The 13,595-nt window shown below is 46.6% G+C and overlaps 1 protein-coding gene and 1 long non-coding RNA gene across 2 annotated transcripts; one reads left to right on the top strand and one right to left on the bottom strand.

Annotated features, from left to right (window-relative positions):
- Positions 1–4,004: 4,004 nt before the first annotated feature.
- LOC141027701 (uncharacterized) lies at positions 4,005–5,729 on the top strand. The gene is made up of 2 exons (XM_073504940.1): positions 4,005–4,360; positions 4,499–5,729. Exons 1-2 carry the CDS (start codon positions 4,179–4,181, stop codon positions 5,448–5,450), a joined length of 1,134 nt encoding a protein of 377 aa, XP_073361041.1. The 5' UTR covers positions 4,005–4,178; the 3' UTR covers positions 5,451–5,729.
- Positions 5,730–6,108: 379 nt separating this feature from the next.
- On the bottom strand, positions 6,109–11,728 carry LOC141027702 (uncharacterized). The gene is made up of 2 exons (XR_012189420.1): positions 11,400–11,728; positions 6,109–7,496 (listed from the first exon to the last, which is right to left on the bottom strand). It is a non-coding gene; the product is annotated as an uncharacterized lncRNA (long non-coding RNA).
- Positions 11,729–13,595: the final 1,867 nt, after the last annotated feature.

Below are 13,595 nucleotides of genomic sequence, written 5' to 3'. Positions count from 1 at the left end.
TTATGAGTTTGCTTCGAGGAAATAAGTTGTAATTTTGAAACTCAAAACTTAGCTAAGTTTGCTCTATCTTTGGATGTGGGGCGCCATCTGTGACTTGATACCCCGATCATGTAATTGTTCGCGTAAAAATTCTTGATCAATAAAGCTTATCAACTTGCCCTAAAAAGGTGAAATAAATTGAGTTTGGAATTGGTGCTCAAAATACCCGCTAATAAAAAGGTTGTAATTTCATTCATGAAAGCAGGAGGAGGAATTTTCAAGTAGATAATCCAGCTAAATGTTCTCATGTCTTTAGATATTGGAAGATATGTTTGGCTCTTGGAGCCTCATGACATTGTAACAATTCCTATTAACCTCATTGGGCGATAAAAAAACAATCGTTGTACCCTAAAAAAAATTACCCCCGAATAAACAAGTTTGTAGACAATGGACTTTGGAGTTCGTTCTCATGAACTGCTCAATGCCGTGCCTACCAAATAGCCCATGGAGTCACCAACACTTCCACAAAGAGTTCATTGTGTAGGAAATTACATAGTTCAAACAACAACCACTTAGCATCGGGAGTTTCATCGCTAAATAGAGGAAGAGTGATATCATCCTCAGGAAGCACCCACACACTTGCCAAATTGGAATCGAGGAGAGCATGTCATTCATTGTGGATCAGGCACACAACTGAAAGGGGTATGTGCTTGCAGACTCTTTCCTCGCCGGTCCGTAGCGAGCCAAACCTCATGCAAAAAATGCAAGGTTTGGAGGTATCTTTACCTTCCGGAGTCTCTTCCAGCTAATTTCTTACTTCTCAAGATTCAATGCTTCCATTGCTCCCTGAAGCCACCCCTCTCATCTTAGCTTTGTTTTGAAACCATTCGACATGTTGAACGGATAGTCAAACACTCAGTCTCCTAGGCACCAAACATATGAAATCAGAGACCAACGTAGACGGGCTAACACATAAATGGACCAAATGGGCACACCATGCAATCCCTCAGGAGCCTGTATTCATTCTAAGTTTACGCGAACAAAATTGGGGTCGCACTTTGCCATTGTCAAGTTTCCTGTTTTGTTTTTTAACGCAATATGTCAAGTTGCTTGTTGCGTGATATGCAAGTGTCCATCGTGCCATGCTCATGCATGTTTGTCTTAGTTTCAGTTGGCTTCGAATCACCTATGAAATAACTTCATTGGCAAAACTAACACACACTGAAGTACACTCCGAAGTGCATCACGCAATTGCACTGAAAATGGCCCGACTGCATATTCAACTTCACTGAAAATGGCCGATTTCAAATAGCTATTTTCAGCTTGATTTTTTCCTTTGAAAACCTGTTGCCCAAAGCTAAAACAAGAATGGCCTAGTCTATCATCCCTGGGCCGGTGCTATAACCTGAAGAAGGAAATATTGAGGTTGGAAAAAAAACTGGTTTATGGCGGGACCTCCTAGGCGGGGCTTTAAGCACAGGCTAGGGGAGATAGCGCCCACGTGCCCGCAAACTAGGTTGGCCCAGGTCGCCTTGTTTACTCGCCCATGACGCCTCGTTCGCTCAATCACGGTTGACCGATTGACAATTGACCAGCTGGCCGGTCAACCATAAACTTTTTAAAAAATTAACAAAAATTCCGATAAATAAAAAAAATCGTGAATTGAAAAATGCTCGTTAATTAAAGTTCAAAGACTTCATAAAAAGTTCATCAAAATTGAAAAATAAAGTTCACAAAATTGAGAAATTTTCATCTATTTTGGAAAAAAATTCATTGATTTTGAAAAAAAATCAATTTCAAGAGAAAGTTCATTGATTTTGAAACAAAATTAACAAATTTGTAAAAATGTTCATCAATTTTGAAAAAAAATCATAAATTTGAAAAAAGTTGATCAATTTTGGAAAAAAGTTCATGAATTTAAAAAAACACAAATTTGAAAAAGAAATTATGCATTTAGGAAAAAAGAAAAGGAGGAAAATGAACAAAACCATGCCAAGAAAAAACCCGAACAGAACCGTTCCAAGAAATAAGAAAAAAATAAAAGAAAGAAGAAAAGAAGGAAAAAGCTCTAACTAAATACCAAAAGGTGAGGCAGCTGGGTGGTTAGTGGAGCGTGTACATGGAAGCTAAGATCGGCGGTTCGAATCAAGCCCTTGAGCGCAGTTTTTGGTCTTTTAAAACAGAACAAAAAAATGAAGATGGGCTGACCCACGCAGAGGAGAAGGTGTGCGCCCGATTGCGGAAATAGAAGGAACGGGCGCTTAAGGCGCCATTTAGGAATTGTCGTTTACGTCTATGGTACTCGTTGGAGAGCTGGAAGAAACGGCGGCGCGCATTGAGGCGCCGCCGCGGGAGATCATGTGCATCCTTCTTCCTCGACGTCATCAGGCGCTGCAGACTCGTCCTCGCCGATGTAATATCCCCAAGCCCTACCTCGTCATGTCCTCTCCCCCTCCACCTCTCTCTCCCTTCCCTCCGTCTTTCTCTTCTGAAAGTTCCTCCAAGTTCTTCTGCACTTCCGGCACCCCGGCCCGACCAAGCTTCCTCCATGAACCCATCAAATTTATCACGAGTCCCCCACATCTTCTCGTAGCGGAACAACCTGGGCATCCAAGCCGAACGCCTCGTAGGCCAACTCCAACAGGCGACCCCATTTGGTCTGGCTCTGTCCGTTTAGGTTGAAACAAATAAATGGGATGGCCCAACGCGCCGGAGCAAGAACAAATCTTGTCCATCTCGACCCAAATCCAGATCGAATATGGGTCGGATTTGCGTGAAACCGGACAATGGACGGACACACACGCGGCTTCTCGTCGTCCGCCCAGTCCTGCATGCCGGCCCCCAACCACTTCCCACCACCTACATTTACGCCACACGCCTGGGACAGGCCCGCCTATCAGCCAGTGAACCTCCCCCAAGCGTCCTTTTTAATGACGAAGTCGTGGACCAATCGTCCACATCCTCGTCCCCATGGCATATTCCCGCTTTCACACTCGTCCTGCCCCCTTGAACCCCGACCAACCCTAGACCATGCCGTCGGGCGGCCATGGCCAAGCCAGGGAAGCACGACACTGAGGCATCATCTTCTTTAGGCCCGCGCGCCGCCGCTGGCTTGACCATCGCTCGGCGCGCCGCCGGGACACGGACCACCCATATGTGAAGGTGGAGGTGTGCCAGCACTACTGGGATACCTCCACCCTGTTGGCGTGGTCGGACGCCCACCTACCGACCGGCTGGCACATGAGCCCGGATCGGGTGCCAGTGTCGGCCATTCTGGTGACCGGTCACATGCGACTCATCGAGATCAACCACCGCCGTGCCTTGTTGCCGCCGAATCTCGTCGATGATCCCAGGTACATCGACACATCCTCAATTTGGGTCACTTTGTTCTGGGATGAGTACGAAGTGCGCCAGCAGGCCTTTTTTGGTGGCCATCCTAGCCTAGTGCAGTCACGTTTTAGGGCATTGTGTCCTCCAATCCCTCCCCGTTTGCGCTTTAGGGCACGACTGAGCGGACATGCGCCCTCGCCACCCCAACCACCACCAGATCCACATCAGCCCATGACGGTCGAGGAGGAGAAGGAGCTGGTGAGGAGGGCCGTGACGGACTCGGTGATGGAGTTTGAGAACGCCTAGTGGGATGGTCTGGAGGTGCAAATCGCGCTTTCGGCCGCCGGGGATGTTGTCATCCCCGAGCTGGAGGAGGTAGACGATGCGGAACCCTAGTGGAACTCGGCGGTGGTGGGCCAGTCCTGGTTGTGGACTTCGACCTTGTCGTGCACGCCAGAGTTGGTGTCTGCGTCAGGCGTCAGCCGTGTTGGTTGGCACCGACACATGATCACCGCTCCACGTGCCACCGCCGCCGCCCCCTGCAGTGCAGCCACCATAAGTGCCACCAGCCCACCTGTGGCAGTCACCTCCCTTCGTCGACCTTAGCACGGACGAGGAAGACTGCAGCCAAGACAGTGGCGACGCCATGCAGTGAAGACGGCGGCGACGGCTTGTTTTTTTCATTAATAATTTTGAGTTTAAGTTCGATGCATGATGAATAGTTCGACCATGACTTTTGAGCGTTAATGTAATACTCCCTCCGTCCCAAAATTCTTGTCTTAAATTTGTCCAAACACGGATGTATCAGGTCATGCCTAACCTTTTTCTTGAATTTTGTGTCGAACAGGGAGAGCGCCATCGTGCAAGTAATGGCCAACAGGACATGTTCTGCTTCTGTCTCCTCACTCTTTGCTTCATCTCGGCCACAAGGATGGGCAGAGCTCCCGGACGACCTGCTCCGACCCGTTGTCGCTCTACTACGTTCGTTCCGTGACCTCCTCGCCTTCGGTACCACTTGTCGTCATTGGTGTGATCTTCTCTCAGCACACAGGTCTTCTGTCCAGCCTCTGCTCCTCCACCCCAATCTCCGTACCGACGATGGACAGTCTCTCTCGCATAACTGTTGGACCTTATTCCACAAATGCACATGGAGATTGGCTGACCCTGCTGCCACCTCATCTTCTCGCAGTTTTCTTTCCTTGAGTGACCTCAGAAGCATGACCTTTCTGCGCTGCTCCTACGGTCAGCTCATCTTCTACCACAACAATGGGTTCCATATTGTTAACCCATTCACTGGCGCTAAGGTTGGTCCTCCTTCCCTCCGGTCAGTTCCCTTCACTTGTATCAGCTATGTCACCTTAACTGCTCCTGTTGCATCTGCTGACTCGCATCTCCTTGTCGGTGCTGGAGCCTATCTGTTCCTGTGGCGCATCGGGGGTGACTCTTGGACAAAACACAGTCCTAAAGTTGGTCATTTTTTGATTGAACAAAGTGTGGCCTTCAAGGGCAAGACATATGCCCTAGGGTCTTTCGGGTGGTTCTACATCATTCACTTGTCACCCAGTCTCATTATTCAGAAGTTTAAAATTGTGTTTGAGGAAGATATAACCGAAGATCTCTATTCGGCAAATGACAAGGCATGGTTAGTGGTTTGTGGTGATGCACTTCTCTTGATCAAACTTGGGGAGGCGGGAAGAGGGATGCGCTCGGAGGCCTTCCAGTTCATGGCCTTCAAGCTTGAGTCATTCGACACCATGACCAAGAAGGCAAGGTGGGTGAAAGTGAACAAGTTAGATAACTGGGCCATCTTTATCAGCGTTGACGAGCGGTGCGAGGCGTTGTCGTGCATGAACCCGGAGGGATGGGGAGGAAGGAGCAACCACATATACTTCCCAAGTTATCAGTCTGAAAAACCTTGGGCTGCAGTCCAACTATGGAAAAAATGTTATTACCGTTCGATGTGTTTGCAGCTCTTCAACACTGGAAGACGGTACCTGAAATTGGAGTCAACCTGGGTCTTTCCCGCGCGTTTCCTCGTTCCGGCCTGCGATGATCTTACGGCTGTGAGTGTGGTTGGTGATTGGCTTCTGATACAGCTTTGGTGGGAGGATTCTACAATGTTGCAGTCGCGGGATGAGTAGTTCACTGAATGTTTCGAAATTTGCATTACAAACAGAAGTGTAGATTAAGCTATCAGATTATGTACTTTCCTCTTTTTTTCTGCGGTAATTACAAGGGACCCATATGTTTTATTTCTCATTTATTACAGATTGTGGAGTTTTCTTGTACCTGGGCACTTGATAACATGGGCTAGGTCTGTAACTTCCCTTTCATACATAGATAGCTAAAAGTAATTGTACTATGGTTGTTGATTATTCACATGATGTGCTTGAGCATATGACAGTCTCATTGGGTGGAAATGTGAATATTGAGAACATTGTACGCCATTTTGGGCTGGAGAATTGCAAGGTCACCAAGAATTAGAGTGAGGATGCAAGTCCATAGCATCAGGTTAATATAAACTGCAAGTTCAGTCAACAAGCATATAAGCAGCATATGTGCATTCAGCACAAATTTTATATTTTGCATCAATAAAAACTAGGCAGACAGAGTGTTCGACGACCAAACAGCTCTGCATTTGAACATAGCTTCAGCAAACAGCTCTGCGTGCATTTGATTATCTCTGTTTAAAAGGAGATCAAGCTACAAATAGATGTATGGACCAAACAAAGCACATAACTAAAATAAAAGCCCAGGCACATCTGACATGGTGCACACAAAAAATGCTGAAGAGTGATATGAAGACCCAAGAAGCTAGTATTGTTTCAAGATGCAAACCCTTATCTCCTGTATGCAAAACGGGAGTAATTAACAAGGTTCAGCGAAAACAGCAACATGTAGCACAAGTTTGCCTCCAGGAATGTACACTGGGTGGCAAACAGAGATTATTACAAATCTTGATGTACTCCATCAAAGGAGCGGAAACTAGAATGAACATAGCGACAAAAAGTCCCCAAGTGCAGCCAACGGCAACAAGACAACTGCGCGGTGCAATGACACGATCTCATACCCAAGTTGCAAAGGATGTAGGATTGCGAGCAAGATAAGCATTGATCGTCGCAAAACAAGGTTCTGGCTCCAACTCCTCATTTTGGTTGCCATCTACTGGGTATGAAAATACTCGAGCGTTTTCATCCAACTGATAGACAAGGCCACCCCTTAAACCCATTCTCTCTGGGTTCACTAAGAGTCGTGGCTGTCCAGTACGTTTCTTGCCAAAGAAGAACGCCCACTTCTTCAAGCCTCCCTCTTCCACGCTCACATACTTTGCAGGTTCAGTTGAGAAGTCAATGGAGAAGGCTTCCCCGTTACGACCAAGTAGGAGAAGTGTGTCTTCACAAGCCACCAAATTCCCGGAAAGCACGTACGGGTCCATATAAACTCTGCAATCAACTCTTAGTACCTCAACATGAAACTGAGGTGCCAAATGCACGGTGTATAGTTTTTGACGCATCCTCATAATGACCCGGCCTTTGAAGGACACCATCTCCTTGATCAAATGTGCATTTAGAAAATCGCAGTGCAACCAAGAGGGGCTCCCAACTCGCCAAGCGTACAGGCGAAGTCAACCTCAACAAGGCTCCTGTTGACAAATAGATATGAATCTGGTGACGCCTCTGGAGATATGAAGGTTTTGTAGCATAGTTGACTCAATGGGAAAGGTGGAGCTGCAACCGTAGTGCCAGTGAGCACGTCCATAATGACAAGGGATCTGTCGTAGCAGAAAATCGCATGACCATAAGAACATTTGACGACTGCCATTTTGTCCAAAATACTTGGAGGGGTCAAGCGACACAACGGAGTACTTGGATATACAGGATCAATGAGCTCCCATGTGTTTCGAATGTTAGAGCCAGCTGAGCTTGTCTGGTCGAAACAGTTCCGGAAAAGAACAGGTGGGAAGAGCCCGCCCAAGGTAAATTTGATTGACATGAATGCAGCATACCAGCCAGGGCAGGTTGTGATGAATGCAAGAAGGTCACGAGTTGAACCCAACAGGACAATGATGGAGTGCAGTAATCCATGTGGTAGGTCCGCCCAGCCTTCGGGTCCAAACATGACATGGTGCGCGGAGATGGGGGTGTAGGAGCTCCGGTTGACGTTTTGCATGATATCAGCTTCAAATTCTGCATTAAGGATCATGAAAGGACAAGAATTTTAGCAATGGACTTGAATTAACTATATAATATAAATTGCTATCACTATTTTAATTCACTTGGTACTACTACAGCTATGATAATTATACAAACACAATAAAAATGTTTGTAGAAACTATAAACATAATACACAGTAGAGTAAAGACAAGTGCATCTGCCTCAAAAAAATTCGATCATGATAAAATTCATCAACATTTGAAAAGAAAAGGCAAGTTCTGTATTTTTCTTTTCACCGAATGTTATTTATATGTGTTGCGCAACAGATTGGGCTCTTGTCTCCACCTCGATTCCGGGCCCACAGATACGCGATAAATTTCATCAACATTTGTAATTCAAAAGTGCAAGCAATATTCAAATTCTAAGATTGTTCTGCACTGATAGTGGTAAACCCTTGAACTATTTCATATTTTTCATATAGTATAAACACAACAAGATCACACATCCACCAACAACACATACACTCAGATCCCCAAATCATCCATGGCAGAGTCAGGCTAACAAGAACAAAAGTGCGATGAGCACGTCAGAGGAGGTCGCCCCCAATGGGGTGATGGCAGGCCAAGGAAGATGATCCTGGGCAGCCTTGCGCGGTGGAGAACTCTGTCTGACCGTGGACCATGGCACCGGTCAGCGAATATATATACTCGGCCAACCCACAAGACCATGTCCTACACGGAAATTGACTTAACCTAGATCACATCGTATACTACATATTTGGACTCAAGCTTGACTCAAACACGTGAAATCCTACTAGTACATGTACATGACTTTGGTTAGTCCCCAAAGAACTAAAGCCACGTGACATGCAAGCACCAACTACATCATGTTCCAAACAAAACAATCAAGATTATGCTAACACTAGCGTCGGCCCCTGCACCACCAATGGCTGTCATGGGTTCCCAACTCCAGCAGGAGGTGGGGAAGGTCTCGTCCATGATACCGGCAATCACTCCAAAGCTGCTTGTATGTACAAATCAGAGCAAGGGGGTAGAACTCGACATCAACTTGGTTCCTTCCCTTGCCGGGGCTGAACCCGGAGGGCGGAGGTGATTCAAGGCCAGGCCTCCTCCCTGAGTCCGGCAGCCAGCAAGGAAAATGAAGTGGGCGAAGTCAACCTCAACAAGGCTCCTCCCCTACCCCCTGGAGCCGGTAACACGAAAGCCAAGCACCACAAAGATAAGAATAGCCTCAAGGGTAAGCCAAGGAAGTAAGTTGATCAATCCCTGGTGAACACCGGGGCGGTGTTGGGTAAATGCATGGGACGTGACAGTGAGTCTGGTAGTGAGTTTGTGGCGACACCTAGTTACAAGGGTCCTGGTCTGTACAAGAAGGCATGAGGTGAGGGTAATGGAGGTGGCATGAGCAACATAGGTGTGTTAGGCGGTAAGGAAGCTATCGGCCCATGGGCTGTCGATGAATGACATGTGATAGGGAAGGCGCTTGTCAGGAGAAATAAGTCACCTAATCTAGAACTGTTGGGGCCTCGGGCAATCCCGGATAGTTGAAGAGCTAGTTTGCCTCGTGCGCGCATATACCACTTCATGATTGTTTTACTTTCTGAAACTCTGCATTGTGAAAAGAGTTTCAATAATCTTAGGTGGATACTAGGCCACCAGAATTGTGTTGTGCACGATGGTAAGGGCAAGGGTGCCTTGCATTGTTCTGAGATGAATGAACTAAAATAAAAAGACTGCCATATGACCTGAGATACATCGATGTCTTAATTCATGATGATTCCCATGGCCCGAAGTGTCGGGCTACATGGTGAACTTAAGGAGTAAGGAAGACGTCACATCTGGAGTTTACTCAAAAGAATAAAGCCAGATGCTCATGAACACTTGTTGATGATAGGTGATTTTTATGAGATGATGTGGCAGCATGAGCACTTCTCAGTAGCTTGGATATCCGAGAGAAAAACACCAATTTCGGAGAAGCCTTGTTCTAGTGTGATCTTCATAATTGGGGCTATAAGGGGCCATCCTGGACATACGATAATAAATAGTATGGCAAAAGCAATGTGACGTCAGATTGAAAGTGCAGTTGCATCGTCGGGTTGGTCTGATTTATTCAGAGTGAACAGTGGTACACACATATGCTCCAACCACTTTCATCTATGGCTGCAATACGGAGACAGACCAATGTGCATAGCAACATGAAATCCTTCCGGTATGAGTAGATATGGGAAACAGTATCGTCGCTGGAGGGAACTACTGAAGTCCCTGGCCGATGACTGCACTAAGCTGGGAGTGCTGCAACAGGATGTTTAGTCCTAGACATGAAAGATTTTGGGTCCATGATAAGGAGTACTCACTAGCTGAGAATAAATATTATAGTCACATATTGAATGCACCATCTTATTGGTTGCAGATGGTCGGGAAAGCATCTTAAGAAAGCCGGTCTTGGAAGGGAGGTTAATGCCTATAAAAATTGTTGGGGGAACATCGGTGTCTCTAAACTAATGTTTGTTGATGACAACCTTTTGTTCTTCAAGGCCGTAGGAAGAGAGGTGAGGGTAGTGAAGGACACTCCAAATCTATTTCAAAGGTGTACATGATAGCTTCTTAGCCAAGCTAAATGCTCTTTATTATTTAGTAAACACTGCTCGCCCCATGTCCAGTAAGAGATAAAGATCACCCTTGGTGTTGTGGCTTCCACTTTCGAGAGTAAATATTTGGGTTTACCAACCCCAGAAGGTAAGATGTTTGCCTCGAATTTCAGTCGAACATGGAAAGGTTCACAAAAATGTGCAAGGACTGGACTAAAAAGTATATTGCCCACGCAGCTAAAGAGGTCTTGATCAAGTAAGTGGTTCAAGCGCTTCCCACTTACTTCTTTGGATTGTTCAAATGTCCTTGGGCTTTTGTGATAAGTATGAAAATTTTATCTGGGACTTTAGGTGGGGCGATGAGTAAGGACATCACAAGTCCATTGGCTCTCCTGGTACCAACTGGTAAAACAAAAGAGAGGACGTGTTCTAGGATTCTGGGATATGCATATGTTTAACCAAGATCTCTTAGCAAGGCAAGGGTGGAGACTGATTCACGAGCTGGATAGTTTATGTTCCAGAGTCTTGAAATCAGAATATTATCCTCGTGTGGATTTCTGGACATGGTCATTTCCTCGTATGCATCGCCGGCTTGGAGTTAAGATACTCAAGGAAGGCATCATCTGGTGTATAGTGAATGGACGAAAAATTCAGATTCAGAGAGACAACTCGATTTTGAGACAGTGTGGCCTCAGGTTGCCAAATTCGCTAGAAACTCAAGGTTGAGGTGCGTTAACCAGTTGATTGTCTCAATATAAATGAATGGAATATTAACCTTGTCCTTAGGCTATTTTCTGATTTTGATGTAGAGGAGATATTTCACATAAATCACCCTTCTACGTGATGGATGACTTGCTTGTAAACTTGCCACCCAACTCAAATTCAGGTACAATTCCCCTGCTTCTAGTTCTTCAAGTGCGACATATAATTGGAATATTTGGGATGTGATTTGGAGAGCTAAGGTTCTAGAGAAAGTTAAGGTCTTTGGCTGGAGGTTGCTACTGGCTCACTGGCTACACAATTGTGTAAATTTATAAAGGCGCTGAGTGTAACACCATTTGTGCCATTTCTGGTAACAATGTGGAGCATGAATTCCAATCTCCACGGTGGCTTTGGGATGTTGGCTAGTGTCCCATCAATACTTCTTTTTTGAGGGAATTGGTGTCCCGTCAATACTTAATGCCCCCATGTCTAATGATTGCAATCAATCTATGTAATAAACAAGTCTAGTGTTTTCCCTCAATTAAATAAAATAAACACAACTCGAAGATCAACTAATTTTTACCTTAATTTTTCTAGAAAAAAAACAGGGTGAGTTCTTCCCCTACCTTCTTTGATGTTGACAGCGGAGGGCGAAGTGGAGGCAACAACTACCTTCTCTGATGCCAGTCGTGGTAAGACGTGGCCATCGGAGATGGTATGCTGCTTTCCTCCATCGCCAATCATCATGTTTGCTCCAGATCTGGGGGGGAAACAGACGCCTTCGACTGCGGTGACTCCAAATCTGGATGCGGCTGGTCGCCCACACCTAGGACTCCAAATCTGGACGGAAACACGGTAGTACCCCACGCGGTTGTCTCAACGCATCGTCACCGCTCAACCGTGGGCGGTTCTAGCGCGGTCTGTGTGGATGTCGAGGGGAAGGGGGGACGTGTGTGACGAGAGAGAGAGAGAGGGGGGGTGGGTGGGAGAGAAAGAGAGGAGAGGGGGAAAGTGGCTTGTGGGTTTGTTTGTTATAGAAAAGCTTTAGCGAAGTACCAAGGGGAATCTTGTCAAACTTCGAGTGATTTTTCTTGCTTTTGGCAACTTTATACCTTACTCATATGAGATGCACAAACTCTATTACTAGGAAAAAAGGGAGGCTAGATCGTGCATGCTTGCGAATCGTGCACTCGTGTTTCGACTAGTTGTATTTTCCCGTTTGGGAAAGGGTGCAACACCTCCTTGTTCCCATTAGAAGATTAGGTGAAGGCTTAATAAGAAATTAGGGAAGGCCCACCCTGAAATTCAACGGGAGAAGAGATTAGGTGGAGGCTTAATAGGAAATTAGGGAGCTCCCATCATGAAATTCTAGGGCGGATAGATTAGGTGGAGGCTTAATAGGAAGTTAGCAAGGGCCCACCCTACAAATTCAGGGGGAGTTTACCTGTAGATTATTATGTGGGCCTGCATACCACAATAAGTGTTGGGGAACGTAGTGATTTCAAAAAAATTCCTACGCACACGCAAGATCATGGTGATGCATAGCAACGAGAGGGGAGAGTGTCGTCCACGTACCCTCGTAGACTGTTAAGCGGAAGCGTTATGACAACGCGGTTGATGTAGTCGTACGTCTTCACGATCGACCGATCCTCAGTACGAACGTACGGCACCTCCACGTTCAGCACACGTTCAGCTCGGTGACGTCCCGCGAACTCATGATCCAGTAGAGCTCGAGGGAGAGTTTCGTCAGCACGACGGCGTGGTGACGATGTTGATGAAGCTACCGACACAGGGCTTCGCCTAAGCACCGAGACGATATGACCGAGGTGGATTATGGTGGAGGGGGGCACCGCACACGGCTAAAAGATCAATGATCAATTGTTGTGTCTATGGGGTGCCCCCCCCTGCCCCCTTATATAAAGGAGCTAGGGGGAGGCGGCCGGCCAGGAGGAGGGCGCGCCAAGGGGGAAGTCCTACTCCCACCGGGAGTAGGACTCCTCCTTTCCTAGTAGGAGTAGGAGAAGGGGGAAGGAGGAGGTGGAGAGAAGGAAGGAGAGGGGGGCCGCCGCCCCTTCCCCTTGTCCAATTCGGAATGGGGCAAGGGGGTCGCGCGCCACCTCTTGGCTTCCGTCTCTCTTCTCCACTAAGGCCCAATAGATTCCCGGGGGGGTTCCGTAACCCCCCGGTACTCCGGTAAATGTCTGAAACACTTCCGGTGTCCGAACATAGTCGTCCAATATATCGATCTTTACGTCTCGACCATTTCGAGACTCCTCGTCATGTCCGTGATCATATCCGGGACTCCGAACTACCTTCGGTACATCAAAACATATAAACTCATAATACCAATCGTCACAGAACTTTAAGCGTGCGGACCCTACGGGTTCAAGAACTATGTAGACATGACCGAGACATGTTACCGGTCAATAACCAACAGCGGAACCTGGATGCTCATATTGGTTTCTACATATTTTACGAAGATCTTTATCGGTCAAACCGCATAACAACATACGTTGTTCCCTTTGTCATCGGTATGTTACTTGCCCGAGATTCGATCGTCGGTATCTCAATACCTAGCTCAATCTCGTTATCGGCAAGTCTCTTTACTCGTTCCATAATGCATCATCCCGCAACTAACTCATTAGTCACATTTCTTGCAAGGCTTATAGTGATGTGCATTACCGAGAGGGCCCAGAGATACCTCTCCGATAATCGGAGTGACAAATCCTAATCTCGATCTATGCCAACTCAACAAGTACCATCGGAGACACCTGTAGAGCACCTTTATAATCACCCAGTTATGTTGTGACGTCTTGGTAGCA

The sequence above is a fragment of the Aegilops tauschii genome, chromosome 7 (assembly GCF_002575655.3).
Source record: "Aegilops tauschii subsp. strangulata cultivar AL8/78 chromosome 7, Aet v6.0, whole genome shotgun sequence".
Lineage (NCBI taxonomy): Eukaryota > Viridiplantae > Streptophyta > Magnoliopsida > Poales > Poaceae > Aegilops > Aegilops tauschii.
This window is presented reverse-complemented; position numbering and strand designations above follow the sequence as displayed.

What these genes read in the sequence shown, in the direction of transcription:
- LOC141027701 (XM_073504940.1), top strand. Translation starts at nt 4,179, where the DNA reads ATGGCCAACAGGACATGTTCTGCTTCTGTCTCCTCACTCTTTGCTTCA. An exon ending in GATCTTCTCTCAGCACACAG is followed by an intron (nt 4,361 to 4,498) that starts GTCTTCTGTCCA and finishes ATCTTCTCGCAG; the next exon opens with TTTTCTTTCCTTGAGTGACC.